This window comes from Simochromis diagramma, unplaced genomic scaffold (genome assembly GCF_900408965.1).
Source record: "Simochromis diagramma unplaced genomic scaffold, fSimDia1.1 OVJJ01000361.1, whole genome shotgun sequence".
Taxonomy (NCBI): Eukaryota; Metazoa; Chordata; class Actinopteri; order Cichliformes; family Cichlidae; genus Simochromis; species Simochromis diagramma.
Window position 1 is genome coordinate 18,170,399 of NW_024386860.1, and position 20,834 is coordinate 18,191,232.

Genomic DNA, 20,834 nt, shown 5'->3' on the forward strand with positions numbered 1-20,834 from the left:
GTTGTTGATCAATGGTCATGATAATTTGCATAATTACGATTAAGGAACTGACCCCCCAGCCCATTGTTCCTTCAGTGGGCTGGTTTCAGTCATTATGCAAATGAAGTGTTTATAAGATTGAGACCTGCAGTCAGCTGAGACTGAAGACGTCACCTGATGAGTGACGAAACGTTTCTCCCACAAAACGCTACGACCAGATGAACAGAATCAACTTTTGGAGATTTACTTACCTGGATGATTGAGATGCATCAAGACGTTATGTCTTCTGATGATACTGCCTAAGGGAAGCATGTGTAATGTAAATTTCTCTACTTATGATGATGTCAGACTTTATTGATGTCATTGTCATCTGCATATACACACATGACCACACAGCCACAGTACTTTTTTCTTTCATTAATGTAGTTTTACTATGCATGTTGCACTTTGATGTATAATGGAAACAAAGTCTCCTGATTCCGACACAAATCGTTAATATTAGCAAGCGTTCAGTAAAACTAATGAAGACTGAGAATAATCCGCTCCAGTGGTGATAAAAACCGTCACACTGCTCTGTGCTTCAGTCTTCCACCAACTGAAGTCACAGGCTCACAGATGGCCACGCCCTCTCTGAAGCTCCTCCCTCATTGCGAGGAATATATTTATTAGGACATAAGTTTGATGTAATTTTAATGAAGAGTTCCTCAGAGACCCTCCTGAAGCTGTGGGTGCTTTGACACCATTTCTGTTTTAACATGAGGTCAGATTTTTCTAGAACTCACCTTCAGTCCAAAACGTTTTTCATGCATGTGGGTGAAAACAGAAACCGAACACGTGTATTTATTGAAAATCTCTTTATCACGTGACAGAAAGAAACTGCAGCAATTTATTACAGACAGTGAAATCCTAACTGTACGTTCACACACAGGCTGACAAACATCAGAGAAACTTATGTACAAAACAAACGGGCTCTGTCTCGAAGATCAACTTTACTTGGTCCCAAATAGAAATGATTTCAGATTTCTGGATTGTTCGACACACACGGAAGTGTCCAGTGTACTGTGATTACTAACAAATGTCCTCGCCATCACAGAGTGTTTTTCATTTTTACAAATGTAGAAAAGTTTGTATAAAAACCCGTCCTTTATTAGTCTGCTGCTTCATGTGCTCTCAAATGTTTCTGAATTTCAAACTTCTCACTGATTTCATTTTCATGGTTAATGTGACTTTATTTCCTGAGACTTTGGAGAAATGGACACAATTTAAAAAAACAAAACAAAAAAAGAAAAAATATGAGACCTCAGAAATAAAGAAAAAAACACACTTTTTATAATTAAACATTTAAAAATATTACATTTGTAGTAAAAACAAACAAAAATAAAAACAGATGGCGTTTGCCTTTAAACTGCAGTCCGCTTCATTTTCTGGGTATAAAATTTAGAGTTTGATGTGACTTTAGTGAAGTTTGAGTGGGTGTGTGTGGGGGGACGGATTACTGAACCACGAACACATTTACAACGACAGAGGTGCCCGACGGTACTGGAGAGAAAACCCATCAGCGAGTGACAGACGGGAGGAAAAACTTGCTTTCAACAGGAAGAAAAGGAGAATCCCTGCTCACTCAAAGAGCTCCATTCCTCTTACATTTCAATTTTAAATCATTTGTAGGCACGCAGTATCCTTTTCAAGTTCTCTAATGTTACTCTTTTTAACGATGCTGCGGAGGCTTCCCCTCCACGACGCCCTCACACACCTGCAGCTACGTCAGCTTCAGCCGCCAACAGCAGAGAGCAAAGACGGAAGAAAACCTCAAACACTTTGATATTCACCCTTTCATTGTTACATTTTAACACATTCACACGTCAGCGATTAGAATCACCAAGAGTCACTATGATTTCAGCTGATGAGCTTGAGCCCAACATCAAGGCCATAATTAGTGATAACAGTTAATAAAAGCATTAAAAGAGATCATTAAAAGCTCTGAGCTGATTTTGCTAAATTACCCCCGATATTCATATTTGTCCACACGGCATCAAAGATATCAAACACAGACAGGAAGTAAAAAAGTATGTTTAAAAAAAAAGGCACAATTTCACTTTTAAAATGATGTCAAGAGTGACACAAAACATTAAAAGACCTGAAAGCTAATGCTCTGTAATGTCCAGCAGGGGGCGACGACTCTGGTAGGAAAACAAAGTCTGTCGCTCGTTTCATGTGAAAGCGTTCAAAAAAAAAAAAAAAGCGTGCATCACCAACCAACAGGTGATGTCACAGCAGCTAGGTCCATCTTTTAGGTACAGGCTATGGATAAACCTGACTGGTCCACAGGGAGAATTTAAGGAGGACTAAGGCACGTTTGGCAAAGGACCGTATTTCCACAGTGTCCGGATAAAAAAACATGAAATGAACTTTAACTCGTCTGCATCAACTAAACGAGCGTTTATGAAACAGCCCCTGGATGGTTGACGAGCAGACGTCTCCCCCTGCTGGACACTCCGAGTCATTTCAACACAAGTAAGGCTGATGAATAATCGACTTTAGCACGCTCTCAGTCTCGACCTGAGCACCGTGAGGCGTTCAGGGACACAGACGGTACTTCAACAATCAGGAATATTTTCCTTGGTCTGAGGAGGTAAAAGTGTGCAACATTTCATTCAAATTAAAAGTAAGGAGAATATATTTTAATATCAGGATTCTGCTGGAGAGACTCGGACCAATCGGAGGTGCCGACGCCTTCGAAAACACTTCTGTGATTCCTTCTCGTCCATCTGATTATTTCTATGACAACAGGACGATAAAGCAAAGCGTTTATCACAAACTGCGTAAAAATAAATCCTACAATCTAAACTACAGCAGAAGATTTAGTGGTTTGATGGTTTTAGTGTCTCTCGTTTTCGGCGCTCTGCACAGTGACAGGGTGATGATTTCTGAACAGAGCGCCCTCAGCGCTGGGAAAAGAACTACAAACTGGATTTAAAAAGAAAAAAATGGACGTGAGGTCAGCATTGGAAGCTCCACCCCTTCACCATCATGTTAGAGGAATATTGGGAAAAGTAATGAGCGACCTCACGCGTATGAGCAGAAAGACGCTTAAACTGTGTCGTTGGTTTTGAGTCTTTCCTCTTCTGCCGGCGTCGGGATGCCGTTAGTGTGCTCCTGCTTCTTGTCTTTGTTTAGGAAGGGAAGCCCCTTGCTCTTCACCATCAGGCCGAAGTCGATGGAAAACGCCACAGTCGCCAAGAACCCAAAGACCTGGACGACAGAGAAGAAGAAGAGTGCTGCTGTAGGTGACCTGATAACACACTAGGGCTGCCACGATTGGTCGACTAGTCACGATTACATCGACCGTCAAAAACGTCGACGACTGATTTTGATAGTCGACGCCTCGTTTGAAGCTTTGTAAGATCACAAAAGACGCAGGAATGAGTAGCAGGATTTAAGAGTGTAATAACGGACTGAAACAGAAGATGGCAGCACTGCATGTACAAGGATGCCAGCTGCCGTTAAACCCCGAAGAAGAAGAAGAAGAAGCTGTGTCCCAGAATTCATAGCGCAGCCCAGCTCAGTTTCCAACAATGGCGGCAGCTAGTTAGTTTTAATATTACTCTTATTATTCTTTCTGGGTCACAAAATAAACGTTTAACATATTTTCAGGTGAGAATGTAGCTGTGTAAACCTCAAATATCTGCTCAGTTTATCAGGACACCGCATATTTTCAAAAGCGCTCCAACGTTTTCGGAGACGTCTGTTACCCACTAGCTCGATAGCTAGCCGGGGGCAAGGCTCACTAGAGCCGTGAGAACACCGGACTCCTGGCAAATCGTTTTCAAACCCACCGCCGTCTTTCGCTACTCAGGTTAAACATAAGTCACTTAAATAACTTCAAAATGTTATTGTTTGGCTTTTTTCAGTATTTTATTTGTTCCTGAGTAAATCGTTTGGCTGAGATTAAAGTTATAGTTTTTACACAGCTGAATAAACATCAAGCAGACAGCTGATTATCAGAAGTGTGAGATGCTCGGAGAATTTACTCCGGTGTCCTGTTATATTTTAGATAGCAAGGAGTTTATTAAACTTCACCGAAACAATCTGCAAATTTCATTAAAATTTAATAAACTATCATCTTGTCTTTATTTTTAGTTAGCACAGACCTTACACACTTAAAGCTGTAAGCTAATGATAGTTATATAAGAGCAGATGCTGCTGGTGCAATAAGCTGTACGTTTTACGTCCAATGGATGATGATCTGATTAGTCGACTATCAAGATAATCGTTTGTGGCAGCCCTATAACACACACTGTCAGCCAGGAAGGAAAGGAAAGGAGGAGATATAGAAGGAAAGGAAAAGGAAGATTCAGGAGGTAGGAAAGGAGGGTAGTGTGAGTCCGAGGACGTTTTCTCACCACAGCAACGGTCGCCTGAACCAAAGAGCCGCGGTCTGCAGCGAAGACGCAGGAGGAGATGAAGAGCAGCACAGCGATGACCCCGGTGTAAATCAAGTCCTGTAAAAGAGAAGAAGAAGAAGGTGAGACGAGCGCCTCCGACAGTCTCCGAGTCGCCGTCCTCAATCTGACCGGATTAGTGATGGTAAATTTGATTCTTTTTACTGAATCGAGTTTTAATGAGTCACTCACCAAAGTGAATCGGGTTTTTTGAGTCATTTGATTCACTGAGTCAGTCGACCAGAGAGTGCAAAAAATGTACACTTTCACTCAAACTTAATTTGTTTCTCTTTTCATGTAAATCCCACTGCTAAAATGAGTGATTCTAAAAGAAAACTATTTTATAGAGCAAAAAAAGAGCAAAAACATTTCTAAAATTAAGAGATTTCCTATCAAAATTGCTTAATAAACATTCATTTATTTTAATTTAATTTTTTATTTTATTAGTATTTTCCTTAAATGTGTTAAATATATATTTTCTCATCTAAATGTCCACTGAGCTGTGAGCCAGGGGGCACTAATGCGCCTCAACATTGGTTGCCAACCAAGAAGAAGAAGCTGTGAGCCAGGAGGGAGGGGGTGAGCGAGTCCTGAGTAGGGATGGGTATAGTTTAGGTTTTATCCGATACCAGTACCAAACCAGTACTTTTGAAACGGTGCCGGTGCTTAAAGAATGGAGAACACAAAATTGGACCAAAAACCTCTCATGTTCAGCTGTTTTCCACTTTTTCTTTGGTCATTTTACCCTTTTTGGCCAGGGTGAAGGGAGCATCTGCCATCAAACAAGAAGACAGCCGCATGTAGCTATGATGATGTTTGCTAGTTCACCTTACCTGCATTAATGTAATAACGTGGTTAGCCTACTCAACGTAAATTACACACGAACAACATTAAGCTACTCACACAGAGAAGAACGGCTGCTGCTGCATCATCATCCTCATCATTTCTGCTACACTGGCAGGGCCAGGGGCCAGGACTCTCCTCTTCGGGTTTTTGGGGGATGTTGCAAACTCCGGGTCCAATAACAGGCACCACACCCGCAGTAGATGTGCTCGGTGTGAGGTCTCGCAGCAAGCTATCAAATACGGCGCATTTCTCGGCTTTAAAAAAAACGCTATGCGTCGCCAGGTGTTTCATCAGATTCGAGGTGTTACCTCCTTTGACAGTATCACAGTATCAGCTTAAAGCACTTGTTGCTGCTGAGTTTGCATCTTTTGCTGTGAAGTACAGCCAGACTTTGACCGCTTCGCCTTGGGCATTTTTAATCTGTAGCTCTGCTCTAAAAGAACGTACGTACCTGGACCCGCCTACTATCCTCGGAAACGTAAAATGATTGGCTAGAATCTAAAGTGTATCACAGCTCAGGGAAAAAAAAAAAAAAAAAAAAAAAAAAAGGTTACTACCGTTTATGTCAGAACCGGTACCATGATGGCACCGGATACCGGTACCCATCCCTAGTCCTGAGTGATTCGCTTATGATTCAGCACAGGAGAGAGGGGGTGAGTAGCTCAAATGTGCTGTTAGCATGTTAGCAGAGCGATGCTACTGTGAACCGAGGAGCTATTTTCTTGATGTGAGCTTCTACTCAGGGTTTTTTCTTCCAGTTCAGAGCAGAAATTTTTTTTGTTACGATACTGGATGTTGTGTTTTTCCCCACAATTTTAATTATAAGCTAGATACATTGCTGCTAACAGCAACAGGGATGAGTCAGTGAGTCAGTTGGGCTTGTGAATCATGATTCATGAGTCAGTAAAGTGATTCTCGAGTATTGAACGATTCGTTCATGATTCGCGCATCACTAGACCGGATCAACAAAACAATAAAAGTGGACTTTTCTCAAACTGGAGGCGCTGCAGCGTGACGTAAAACAGCCACACGCTTCATTTTGAGCCTTGAGTCTGGATTTTTTCAGCATGCTGAACCCTCGACTCACCGTTCACGGCCTCACTATACTTAATAACAAAGCTCTGTTTGTAATACTTCACATGTGACAGATTTTCATGGAGACAATCCTGCTGAACATCCACACGTTGGTTTATGAAAGTCCAAGTTCATATTCAGAGCTACAATCCAACAAGTCTCGAAATAAACGTGTGTTAAAATGTTTTGCTGCTTTGATCCATCTGAGTTCTACGGCGTTATTTTTGTGCCACTATTCTGAGCGCACGTAAACAAAGTTTGCAGGTGCAAGTGTTGCATTTTGAGGAGAAATTTATTTTGAGCGAAGAAAAGCTGAATTTGAGTGAACAAACTTCATTGCTGCGTGCAAAAAATGTATTTCAGTGTTTGCTATCATCCACACACACACACACACACACACACACACACACACACACACACACACACACACACACACACACACACACACACTTGAAGTTTACACAGAAACATTCTGGCATGAAAATATCTTAAAAGTTTATTTTGTGACCCAGACAGAGTAACATTTCAAACTCTGCCACTCTGTGTTCCTCCGCCACTGCCTCGTTTGAGTTTTGGACCAAATGCATTCTGGGATATTGCATTTCGTCATTTCGAGCTGATTGGAGACCAGAGCAGTCAATCAGATATTTTTGCATCCAAGTCTGTGATTGGCTGGTTTTGTGGCACAAATACAACGGTGTAGAGAAAGAGTTGAGCGCGCACGGGCAGAAATGTTGAGAGCGTGAGCAACACATTGCGAGCGAGCGCAAATACAAAAACAGAGCAAGAGGGGCTGCTGTTGTGTGTGTGGATGATAGCAAACACTGAAATACATTTTTTGCACGCAGCAATGAAGTTTGTTCACTCAAATTCAGCTTTTCTTCACTCAAAATAAATTTCTCCTCAAAATGCAACACTTGCACCTGCAAACTTTGTTTACGTGCGCTCAGAATAGTGGCACAAAAATAACAACATAGAGTTCTAACACTCTGGACTCCGACTGGAGGCTACAAGTGCAGTTCAGTCTGCAGACTGTAGGTGGCAGCATCACACAGTTATATGACAGCTGCTTTTACTGGTTTTCAGCCACAAAAAGAGTGTGTGTGTGTGTGTGTGTGTGTGTGTGTGTGTGTTTTTTACAGTCCAAGAATCTTCATCTATTCTCTTTGATTGTTTCCAGCCTCACAGTTTCACTCTGGGACGTCTTTAAAGTCGTAGCTGCGATAAAACCAAGTTCAGACTTCAGACTTTGTGTGACTTGTTGCGGGTGTGAGGCGTGTCTGCAGACACGGTGCGGTGCACGCTTTGAGTTTGGGGCCGTATCTCGTTTTAATTCATCGTTTAGCGGGAACGAATAAGTCCATCATTCTGAGGCTAACGAGGCTCGACCGCTCGTACTCGTATTTAAACGCACCACAGCTGGCGGGCACTCGCTGTGGTACTGGAGTGAAAGGTGATGTTCACAAACGTTCCCGATCACTGAGATTCAAACTCATCAAACACACAGTAGATGTGTCTGTGGAGCGACCGTGACAATCTTACATTACCTCGTTCTCACGTCGTCACAGTCGCTGCCTGACAGCAGGGCGACGCCATCAGCCCTTTAGGCCTGAGTGCTAAATAGGAAGCCGACGCTGATGGCGAGGCGGTGGCTAAAATGCTTGCATCAAGATGTGAAGCCTGAAACCTTTGGGTGACATCATGGCGGCTGCGCCAGAGTCCGATCTCAAGTTCAGCCTCTGCGCTTCTCTCATATCGACGTTTTTTTCAGCTCCTCTGTTCTTTTGTTCAGCTTCATTTAAACGACAAAGACCACACAGAGAAAACAGACACACTCGGACCGCCATTACAGTTCTTCCTGATTGGCTGCCCCTCATAAGCAGCAGGAATAAAACAGATGGGAAGTCACCTCTGATCACTGACTGTGGAAGCGTGGGCTTCAAATGCCTCTCATCAAGCTTCCCTGTGACAACGTGCTCTTATTGTGAAAGTTCAGCTGCTGTTCCTGTCTGGTGTTTCTTTGCGGGCAGACTCGTCATGTTGAGGTTTCTCTTTAATGGCTACGATGAAGAAGAACTCTGTGGCTCGTCAGCCGTCTGAGCAGACACTGGTGTTATGAGAGCACCGCGCTGTGGTCGGTGTCCTCTTCCTGTTTCCACACACCAAGGTGGAGCTGAGGCCTCCGGTGGAAAGAGAGCGCCGCTGAAAATCAGTGCAGCGGAAAGGCTCGGCCTTCAGCTTCCGGCTTCCTGTCCACGCTCACCTGCACGACTTTGAAACTTTTCCCCTGAAAAGCAGAGGAAGCAGCGTCTCTGGCAGCAGAGTTAAGGCTGACACCAAAACAATGAAGCTGCGCCGCCATTTCTCAAAGGTCGGCCTTTAAACGGCTTTTTTCCATGTGGACGTGAAAATAAAGGAACGCTTTAATTACTTTAATCTGAAGTTATTTATGAGCATCTTTATTTAGGTGGCTCATTTCCACGTGAATGATTTAACAGGGAGGTTTCGTTTGACTGGCCAACTTTAAATCTCATCTCTATGAAAAACAAATAAGGTGGGGGCGGCCTGGTTTGTGCTCAGCCAATCAGAGAGGCAGAGGGCGAGGGCTCGATTGAAGCTGGAACCCTCATTAGCTTTGAGAACAGCTGTCGAACTCGCAGCTCCACATGCAAACATTTTCCACCCTGCTGAGTCTGAATTTGCAAAAAGAAAATCGTCCGCTTCTTGTTTTCGAGTTTCACTGCACCCACGCTGTAAGATGAAAGACTGCGAGCTGGAAGTGTCATCAGGGAGAGACTAAAATAAACCGTCTGTTTTCATTTTGGTACGAGACGACAGCGAAGCTCGCAGGAGGAGAGCCGGGACAAACGGCACCGCCACGCATCCTCCTCAGACTGATTTTACTCGAGTACTCACACGAGTACCCGACTCCCTCAGAGTTACTCTGACATCGCAGACAGAAAGCACGCTGCGCTGTCCGCGCTCTGATGCTGCAGCTCAGCGAACCAATGCAAAGACAGTTTTTATAGTCAAGGTTTAAAAATAGTAAAAAGTTCCTCATCTGTCCAGAAACTCAAAACGATGCAAAATTAAATGTGTAAACTGAAGTCAAAGGACTGGATTATGAATAACACGGACCACGAGCATCATGTGTGGCCGGGTCAATGCCAGCTCAGCACTCTCTGGACAGCTCATGAACGAGTGCTGGGCCGACTCGGGTTACTTTGAACATGTATGTAGCGACCTGCTCCTCTAATGACTGCCGGTCGGGTCGTTATTGTAGTTTGGAGTGGGCTTGAACAAAGACTGTGCTCTGAAAGAGGAAGTGACTCTAAATAAAGCCAGACATGAACTCTGTTCAGATTCAGAAGCTCAGTGACCTTTCTCACGCGAAACACGATCTCCAGGTTCTTACCACAGTGGGCCAGGCCTCGATGTGAATCTTTTCATGCAGCTTAGTAGAAAGGAGGACGAGCAGCAGCAGGGTGAAGAGGAAGGCCGTGCAGCTGACGAACTCAAAGAAGTAGAGAGGAGAGCAGGTGAAGCAGCTGTCCACCGTCTCCTCCAGGATGAAGGCAATGAAGGACAGCACCTGAGGGAGAAACAGGAAGTCAGCACAGAATAGAAATACAAGTCAGGGTGGCTCCTGGGACCACTCCTGTTGGCTTCATACATCAAACGGTCGGCGTGTTAAAGCGAGATGTTCTCCTAAAGCAGAGCCCGACCTGTGAACACTACTGTAAATCTGTCACGGCCTGTGAAACCACGGCCGCCCATTTACTCAGGACGGCGCTGTGCAGAGATGGACCTGCAGGTTCACCAAGTTAAACCTGAGTCTTACAATAAAACGTGTCGTTTCAGTGGCCTGGCCCACTCAGGACCACAGTGGGCTGCAGTTTGACATGATAACAATAATGATTATTCTCATATTTTGTCAGACATTTCGATGATTATGAAGAAATAATTGCATAAAATGTTATTTTGTTTCACTTTTCCCGCTGAAAGCTTCTTCAGCAGCTCACTTATTCACCAGGCGCCAAAAACGCTCCTTTGATTCGTCAGTTTTATTCTGCACGTCTGCTCCCGGCATCGAACGCTGCAACTACGACACACGGGGAGAAACTGACCCGACAGTCACCACTTCCTCTTCCTGTAGGAAACAGACCTCCAGCCTCTGTCAGCTGCTGCCCCGTGTATTCGTCCTCTTGTCTGAGACGACGGCAGCTTATTTGATGAAATGTGACGTCTCCAGTCTGAGCGGCTGCTGGCAGTTTCAGGCCGGCGTGACGACACAAAGGCGCCGGCTCTGCTGCATTTCATTAGAAGTTGTGGTCGAACCGCTCCGACCGCTCAGCTCTGTGTGGGCGGCAACAACAGCGATTGCTCCACACCAGCAGCCATCGCAGGGACGAGCACATCTGAACCACCACAGCGGCGAGACCACGAGACCGTCACCCAGCAGGAGTCGATAGGAGCACTTCACCCCTCAGACCCCCCGAGTTTGGGGACCTGAAAGAGCAGGCAGTACGAGCCTGGGGAGGGGGGGGATGTTTGGACTACAAACATGGAGGAATTTGTGGTTGAGCTCTTCCAGGCTCCAAACACTCGACTTTGTTTTTATAAAGAAATACTCGTGTTGTGAATGTAAACAGACTTTTAAATGACTCAGAGAGCAGCGCAGTGCAGGAGGAGCTTCCTGTAACCGCTGAAGGAGGAAGTCAGGACCACACCAACTCTCTGACTACTTATCAGGACAGAAACCTTAAGAAATGACACTAGTGTGCTCTGATTGGTCCAGATGGAAGTACACGATGTGTCGAATGCACTCTCGAGAAAGTCCAAGCCTGCCAGATTTCCTCCGTCTGAAACGTTCGAGGAGCGTGTCAGAGCTGCACACCTCCTTTCTGCAGGTGACGCCGTCCCGTCGGCTTCTTCACACCACGACCTCCAGGTTCGTAGGCGAGTGTGGAGCAGCTGGGACGAGACGGCAGCTTCAGGCCTGAGGCTCTCTGCAGAGCCCTCACAGAGCTCACGGTGGTTGGAAGGTGGGACATGAGATGACTGAGAGCACGTCTACGTTCCAACGCTCACCCGTGGTCATGAGGTAGTTCGTAAAAGAATAAAATCACGAGTAAAGCTGCAAAATGAGCATAAAGACAGAGCTGAGAGTAGAGTCGTCGCTCGTCCAGACCCAGGAGATCGTCACGCCGACAGATAAGCACCAGGATCCTGATGAGTCGGGATCATCAGGAACCAGGAGGAACAAACCAGTGTCTGTGCACGTGTGCAGGGATACTTTCCTCTCGCCGTCGCGTGTTTGTCCTCGTGGTTAAACCGAACGCCAGCCTCTGTCTCCGTTACAGCGGCGAGTTTAACTGGAGGAATATTCCATGTTAAAGTGAGCCTCAGCTTGTAAAAAGGCTTTGTGCTTTTCTTCAGACAGACGAACCCAGAACCACAGAGCTAGCAGCAGACCGCCTGACGTCAGCGGGCCGAGAGCGGCGCCGATACTTTTATCCTTCAGTCAGCAACACAGACATGACTCATTCTCCTTCAGTAATCTGATTACATGTTCTGTACCACCAGAACATTTTTAGGGACGCATATTTCTTGGTTCTAGGAGCAGAAAACGTGAAACGTGAGAGAATCTGAGTGACTTTTGAGTGTTTCTGTAAATACTGCCACTGTGTTTGTGCCCGTCACCAACATCCTGCACGTGCTGAGTGATCTGCTCTCACTTCCCTCACTATACGAACATAAATATGCAAAGATTGAATTCCAGCATCGCTGTCATCAGTCAGGCTGCCGCCACCGTGCTGTTAACATTAATCTCCAAGTCAAATCAGAAAGGCAGCGAGTGGGTGCAGCGTGGAAATCAAAAACCTTCTCGTGCACCTCTGCTGTGTTTATGTCAGTAGAAGACCGTGTGTCCGTCACCGGCGCTGGATCTCCTCCACGTGTCCAAGCTGGTTTACTTTAGGGAACACAAAGAGGCGACTCTGCAGAACAGGGCGGGCGAAAACGCTCTCGCCGTGGGGCGGTAATGTGGAACTCCACGCTGATAGCTTCGTCTCACCGTCGATGTACAACCTCAAAAACAAATCTGAGGTCTTAGGGTTGGAAACTCGCATGAAATTGAGGTCACCTGGAACAGAAAGTCGAAGTTTGCTCTGATTCGAGGCCTGCGGTGAAGCTGCACTCACTGAATGTGATGCACACAGAGTCCTTTTGTCCCACAAAGATCCTGAAACATGACAAACTGCTCAGGTCACCTTGATGGTCCCTCCTGTTACGCTTTAACGGGTTCAAAGGTGAAGCAGCGTTCAGTGCCTTTGCTCGTTTCAATCAGAGCTTTACGCTCCACTAAGCTTCACTACAAAGAGTCCAGCTCCTCTCAGTGTCTCAGACGTGTTTTGTTCTTTATGCTCCTCTTTCATCAACGCTTTAAACAGCTGCAGTAACTGCATCGACACCCGGCTGCGCCTCTGCGGTCGCTCGTGTGAAAAACAGCAGCTCTTCTTGTCCTTTCATCTTGCTGTAAAAGCAGACGTCTGATGGTGTTGCAGTAATGAAAACACTGAACGTTACAAACGCGTCACTCATGAAACGCTGGGTTTTAGAAACCTACACAGGCCAGCGTGCACACCCTGAGATCACCCCGAGAGACTTCCTGTTCAGCACGGACAGGTGAGACGTGACCCGGCGCGAATCAGCTGACTGGGGTTAAACTCACCACAGGAAGTCACAGTGGGAATCCCGCACGAGTCTACAGTGAAGCTGCTGTTAAAAACTCACCGGGACTTCCTGTCTGCTTCACAATAAACTTATTTAGCACTGAGACAGTGGAAAGCTTTTATTGTGAAAGCACCTGGAGAGGCAGGGATTGGAGCTGGACAACAGCAAACGCGCTGCTTTAACCTTCAGACGACCAGGAGGCGCACGTGTGTGTTTGTTGGCGATTCTCAACTTTCAGAGGTTTTTGTATTTTTCTAACATGATTAAAACAAAGACAATAAGCAGCAACATGACGAGGATCTAAACGATTTATAGGATTTATGCCAAAAACGGATTAATGTCAGAGATCGTTCGAATCTCTCACAGCTGAGGGGAACAGAAACACAGCGTCCTCCGCCTGCAGTGGTCTACATCCACCCAAACGCTCAGCTGTTGTAACTACACCTCTGTGGATGAACAGGCTGGAGGCAGACGGCACATGCATGTGGTGACTGGGGTTAAGTGTAACGCAATGCTACATACTGGTTTTCAAACCTGCAGTTATGAGGGGCAGCCAAGCAGAAGTTTAGATGGACAGAGGCTGAGTATGGACATAAACATGGATTATTTTGAGCTGTGACTCATGCAAAGCTGCTCTGGTGGAGCCCACATGGAAAAACATTAACCCGGGCCTCCTTCAGTCTGTGGCTTTCAGTTTATTTTGCAGGAAGGTTTCACAAAGATCTGACCGCACATCCTCTTTCTGCCCAGCACCCACCCGCACCAGCTCCCTCCAGACTCCCGGGGCCGGATGCAGGCGTCGTCCTCCCACCGAACACCTCACTGAGCTGTTGCAACAGCAGCTCTGAGATCTGCTAACGACAGCTATACTGACCGCTCCGCAATACTTTCACTTCCCGTTCTGCAGCTTCCTGAAGAGCTGCTGGATGAGGAAGATCCAGTCACAGAGAGGTCACACACAAACACAGCGACTGGTTCCCTCGCACCACGGAGCACGGCTAACCAATCCATCCCGCTCCTCACCGTCCGGCTGCTAATGTGCATTCATCTGTCCTGAAAACAGTCCCCAACAAACGAACCTCCACTTCCTGTTTTGCTGTTAAATTCTGCTCATGAAAGAGACGAAGTTTGTGATGTAGAAGCCGCCGAGCCCGGAGCCCGGAGCCACAGACTGGATGTGAGTGTGGAGTCACACTTCAGCTAAGACAGAGCCTCCACATTAAAAGCACCAAAGCGACCTCATCCCCGTCTCCTGTAACCAGGAAGTCACAGACTCGTTTGGTCATCATTGCACCTGCACACGTGTGGTACATGCAGCGGCCTGCAGACACCACGGCACGTTCCTCGACTGGCTGCTGGAGGTCAGAGGTCAGATGCAGAGAGAGCGCTGCACCAGAGTGAGTGGTCCTGAACAGATCGCAGACGTGTCTCCAAACATTCGCTAACTGCTCTCAGTGAAACTGTCGGTAACTTTTGCCATATCGCTGCACAAAAGCAACAGATATACATTTCTCCCTAGCAACCAGTGGTTGCCATGCAGCTCTGAGAGCATCCTGACTCCGGTGCACACAGGTCAGGACACAAAAGGATTCAAGTCACACACATGAATGTGTTTACCACCTGTGTGAATACGACGCCAGATGGAATAGTCTCCGCCCCCTGCTGATGGGAGAAAATGGACAGAAACATGAGTGTGCATTTGTTTTGCTGTGTTTGAATATCTGCTTGATTCACTGATGCAGCGACACTTTTAAAAAGTCAGCTTAAAAGCAGCTGACGCAGATTTCGCTTCTTGTTTTTGGAACCATGGTGTGACACTCACAGATGTCAGCACGTTTCACGCCGGGAGTGCTTCCGCGCAGTCGTTCGGTGCGTGGCGGTAACACGGTTTATCTAAGAGCGTCCGACTTCAGCAGCAGGTTTTGTGTTGCTGTCGGCTGAGACTAGTGCTGGGCCATATCATACCATCCACGGTAACACCGGTATGATGTCGGGCAACGATAAGAAAATGAAATATGGGTAAAACGCGCATGCGCAGTGCCTTTGTTTACATACGCACATGGCGGCGACGCAGAACGAGAAGAGTGAAAGCAGATCGTTGAATGAAACGGATGAACCACAACTGGTTTGTAAAAATGCTGCAGCTTCACTGGTGTGGAACTGGTTTAGCTTTCGTCCGTCAGATACACAACAAAGCACTATTTTTGGTAGCGCATGCTAGCAGGGCCGTCGTTATTACCGTGTTGTTTGGAAAATACGGCGCACTTAAAATCAATCCTTTGATTTCTCTTTAAGTCGACAGAGCCCCTTATAATCCCGTGTGCCTTATGTATGAACTCTGGTTGTGTTTACTGACCTCGAAACGATTTTATGTGCACGGCGCTCGAAAATCTGTCAAATGTTTCAGTGCGACTTTGCTGAGCTACGAAGCCGCACCGTTTGATGGATTGTCGGAGCATTACGGCTGTCGTAGGCGGAGCCTCGCGGAGTGATACGTGCTGTGCTTCAACATAATGTTACCGTATTGTGTGTGTATAACCTCTTTTTAAGTGTTGTGGATGTTATACATGGTTATGCTGAGGATGTGTCGGCCAGTTTCCACTGGAAACGCCTTTTGGTTAAACTGTCAGCGAGGAATTTGCACTGTTACATTTTTATATAACTTTAATGCAGATAAAAACCAGCTGCTTGTTTCAGTGAAAATACATTGATGGGGTTTTTTGCACTAATAAAGTTGTGGAGTTGTAAAGTATTTTGTCTCGCATCAATTATATCGTCAGTTATATCGTTATTGCAAATTTCCAAATGTACATCGTGATAAATATTTCGGTCACATCGCCCTGCTCTAGCTCAGACGACTCTTCGTCTGTAAAGAGCGCGCAGCCCAACTGTTAAAGAGGCGGCACCACCGGGGTTTGCAGATCCAGCTTCATGTCCCCCAGTGTTGTTGTGGTAATATCACCGCTGTGTACATCATTACATGCATGTACACAGGCGCACGCGTAACTCTGCTCTGCAAATGTTTGGTTTCTGAAGTACTTCGTACCAAATAGACGAGCAAATAATCAGCAACTCTTGTTGTTGTCTGTTAGTCTGCTCGTCTCCCAGGACTGTGGGGGTGCTGCCGTCCACCACCGGCTGCTGGAATACGTGTGACTGAAGAGATGTCAAAAACCACCACAACATGAACTGGATCAGAGGGGGGAACACGGGACAGGATGTGCTTGGGCGAGTTAGTTAGCAGCAACTGAACTTTCAGAATAAGAGCGAGGGGATCCCTCGTGAAACAAGACTACGCTGATGACAGATCCTTCCTTTGGAGTTATTAAACACGAGCAGGTCAGCGCTTCGCTGAGGTCAAAATAAGACACATCAGCTCTGTTCAGGCCTCCGTTAAACATCTGGTTCCAGCTGCAAACCCCGTTTTAAACAGATCTGCAGGAGAGTGGAGCAGCTTCCTGTCTGATTACTGGCAGTGGACTGTCAACGCGCCACAAACTGCGGAGGCATTTCCTGTGCTGAGCAGCCTGAAGGGAGGCCGTGTGAGGAGCGTGCTGCACATCCTAAACAAACTGCGGTGAAAGCACAAGTGCACCTGGTTTAATCCTGAAAGCAGTGCTCAGGTGCGCAGAGTTGTTTTGGTCTCGGTCCAGGAGGATTTGTCCACAGCGATGATATTATTGTTGGTTACCTTCATCACTCCTCGCCTATTTTAGCATGTTTGCCTGCCAGGACATTACAGCATCACCTCACCTGCATGGATCCAGCTCAGCTGTACAAATGCTCACAGAGTTACAAGTCTTTTTTAAAAGCAGCAAACAAATCATCATCATCGTTACAGACCGGTGATGAGTGCAGACTGTGTAATTTAGAACCAGTTCTGGATTCCTGTCACCATTTCTCACACTCAGTGTTTCCTGTCAGTCAGCTGATGGTCGTAAGCCTGCAGAGACTCGCAGAGGATCGACTCTGCAGCCGGTCGCTTTCGGTTTTTGGGGGGTTTCCACAGTAACGACCCTGAAATGAGCTGAAACTAGAACAGATCCTGTCAGCTACACAGCTGGGCTTGGCCACCAAGACATCACTCGTCGCTTCAGGTTGTTTTATACGGTCCAGCCTGCAGATGGTCAGTGGTCACTTTTCTCTGGGCTGTACTGTTATGATCTGCAGACACGCGGGCAGCGCCTCAGGCCCCGCGGGCGCGCCTCAGGCCCCGCGGGCGCGCCTCAGGCCCCGTGTGTTTGCATGTGTGTTTCTTCACTGCTACTCCTTCTGTAGCTCTGACATGTAAAGAGCTGGACTCTGTTTCACCAACACTGAGCTGCAGGAGAACCTGAGTGTTTGACTCTGACTGAGGATCACTGCACATGTGCATAATTCATGGAAGTCACAGCGCAGCAGCCGCTGCATTGTTTTCCTGCACAGTGGACGGTTACAGAAACATCAGACCCACAGCAGAGAGTCAGAGGTGAGGGAGCAGAGACAAAGAGTCTTTTAAGACATCTGAGGCAAAGTTTCAGCAACATGTCAAACACAGTTTCAGCACCTAAATAATGAATCTTTCCTCTCTGAAGCATCAGAAACCTGCTCTTCTGTCACAGCTTTCAGACTGAGCTACTGTTCGCCACACCGGACAGGAAACTGGGCACCTCTGCACAGGAAGGGCCCGGCGTCGGCCCGTCTTCCTGCAGGGGCGCGATCCTCGCTGTTAAAGGAAGTTTAAAGAGCGCGTGCAGGTCGGGCCAGAGCCTGAGAGCGAGCAACAAACATCTGAAACTTACTCTGAAGGACGATTTAATCATTTACCAACATTAATGTTTAAATAATCCTTTTAATTATTTAACTTTAAATCTGAGGAAGGTGGTGATTTTTTTTAACTGAATATTTTACTTGAACAGTTTTAATTGAAGGTCTGCAGACGTGCAGCACACAGAGGACACTGATGATGGCAGTGTCAGCTCACAGAGCAGCTCAGTGTAATCCAAACAAGGAGTGAAAGAAATGAAGCTTAGTTTCAGCAGACTCAGACTTTTACGACACACCTGCAAACACATGTTTAAGTTTTGGCCGTTTCAGTCTCAGCCAATGAGCTGAGACGATGAGGAAACCCTGACGGTTTCACACAGTTTGTGTGTTTGCAGGTGTGAGTGAATGCTAAACGAAAGCATCTCATTGGCTAATGAAGAGTCACATGAGTCTGAGCATCTTTGAACTCACCACTTCAACGACTTTTAGGATAAAGCGGTTTCTGTCCAGGTGGGCCGAAGGGATCAGGCAGAAGCTGTTTCCGGGGTTTGGGGTCGTGGTGGGAGTATAAACTGGTTCAGCCATGATGGAGCTGAGAGAGAGAACAGAGATGCGTCAGATCACGAACACCACACACTCATGGTTTCTGCTCTAAAAGGGACAAAAAGCTGCAGTGCTAATATTTCAGAGCCATAAATGTCACTCGAATCTCACACCAGAGGCCGGCAGCACGAGGCGGGACCTGCGGCTTAGAGGAAACTTCAGGCTTACCTGGACCGTCAGGTAAACCTGAAAGGATAACCGCAAAGATGCATCACCATGGCAACATATGCTGCTGCCCCAACCTGCTTCATTCAGCGGAGTCGGTAAGTTCCAGCTCAGCAGGTTTCATACAGAAATTCCTTCAGCACAAAAACTGCTAAAGAATCCAGATGTGGCACTTTTAAACACACTTCAAGTCAGGCGTGCTCAGCATCAGTTACCATGGTGATGGTGAAAAGAGGACTGAAAACCGTGGCTTTAAGCTCGCTAACCCGTTAACCTCGCTTCGGATTTGCAGGCCTCGGATCTGCCAGCTCTCAGGACAGCAGCGTTATTAAAGCTCCTCCCACCATCAGACTTCATCTCTGCAGCAGCCTCAAAGTTCACAAAGGAGGAGAACCGGAAACCACATCAACACACAGTCCGCCTGTTCAGGGGGTCAGGGGTCAAAGCACACGTCACTGAATCCTGGTTTACGTCACATTCAACGGGAGACGAAGTCATTTTATAATATCTCAAATGCTCGCCCACTTCCACAGGAACCACGTGACCACCTTTAAAATCCCACCAACAACAAATAATAGTGATAATAATACCCAGCTGCACCTACACAGCAGGTGGGATTACAGGCTTTTAAAACGCTGAATGAACGTGAAGTTAAAGCTGCTGAGCAGAAAACTAAAGCAGTGATCTGGATTTAAGGACAGATGCGATGTATTCATGTCCAACGATGGGAAATCCCTGTTTCAGAGCAGCCGGAACACGAAGTCCACCTTAAAAACAAACAGTGAAAGAAAAAAGCTCAGATCTAAATATGGCGTCAGGCTCGTTTGTCTTCATAAACAGCAACAAGGTCGACATGACGTCACGCAGTACAAATGAAGTGAAAAGCGCTGAAAGGTCGCTGAATGTATTTCTGCACTTCAGCCTCCGTGGAGGTTCTCCGTGGAGGTTCTCCGTGGAGCTGCGGGGACATTTCAGATCAATTTCTCATTTTCACAGTAGTGAAAGCGAAAGTGATCGGGGCAGGTGAGCACAGCTCAGGTGTGATAAGAGCAGTTTATGAAGCCATTAGCCAGTCGGCCATGTTTGAACCACAGCACTGAACTGTAATGAGAAATGCTGATAATGAGCGAGTTTGTGATTACAGACAGCTACAGGTCCAGTCAACGAGTGTCCCGACAAACTGAACACACGGCACGCCCCTACTCTGCAGATTATTCGGTGATAAACCAACTTTTTAAGCCTACACGGCCCGCGATCAAATACACGATAAGGACGAAGAGGCTGCTGCCGAAATGAAGAGCGGCTCGGTCACTAAATATCTGAAGATTCTGCGATGATTTTAATTCAGCGCTTTTCTCCAGAAACGACCCTGGAAAATAAAATTGACCTAATTCTGAAAGAAGTCTGGCGTACGTCGCACTTCCTCGTAAAACGGACGCGCAGTGGGCTTCGTATTGACTTTTGATGGTGGCCTGAAATCTGCGTAACGTAACCACTAAAACAGGAAGTGAGGATAAAGTTTGAAGTCGATAAAAACGCGAATGTTCAGAAACTCACCGTTCAGTTTTCTGCCGCTGAAGACGAAGATAAAGTTTCCAGCTGTAAAGTTCAGACTCAACTCGAAGCCGTCTTCCTCTCTAATATTACTCAAACTTCCGCATTCTGCCCTGCCGTGCCTATCACACCGGGAAGATTTTCAAAGTAAAGGTGCTCAACGCTAGTAACAAGGAAAGAGTTTCAAATAACCAAAATAAGACAGAAAGGCGTGAAAAGGTGACACAATACGTGAAAAGAAACAAAAATGAAATGAATCTTTAAAAAAGGTGACAATAAAAGGAAATAAAATAAAATCAGAGAAAAGTAACAAAATAAAACACAAAGTGATCAAAACCAGAGAGTGACAAAAATTCAGAAAAAGGAAATAAAGTTAAAAAAGAGGAAAAATTGAAACACAATAAGATGTCAAGTATAAATAAATAAGGTGATAACAAGAGAATATTAAGACATGAAGAGGCAAAAATAAGAAAAAAAGACTAAGACAGTGTCTGCGACAAGGAAGAAAAACAATGGACTCGAACAAGAAACATGTTACCAAAACACAAAGTGACCAAAAACAGATCAACTGGACCAAAACAGCATTCAGCACAATAATAATAATAATAATACTAATAGGTTCAATAAACTTGCTTTTAATAACTGTAAACCATCTCTGCCATCAACTGTTGAAGGTGTTTCTGGGGCAGA

General features: G+C 46.0%; 1 protein-coding gene across 1 annotated transcript; it reads right to left on the bottom strand.

Moving 5' to 3' along the window:
* Positions 1–818: 818 nt before the first annotated feature.
* cmtm6 (CKLF-like MARVEL transmembrane domain containing 6) lies at positions 819–20,257 on the bottom strand. Its single transcript, XM_040031247.1, has 5 exons — positions 20,148–20,257; positions 18,294–18,414; positions 9,757–9,933; positions 4,383–4,481; positions 819–3,231 (listed from the first exon to the last, which is right to left on the bottom strand). The coding sequence occupies exons 2-5, from the start codon at positions 18,405–18,407 to the stop codon at positions 3,070–3,072; spliced, it is 552 nt and encodes a 183-aa protein (XP_039887181.1). The 5' UTR covers positions 18,408–18,414; positions 20,148–20,257; the 3' UTR covers positions 819–3,069.
* Between the last annotated feature and the right edge of the window lie 577 nt (positions 20,258–20,834).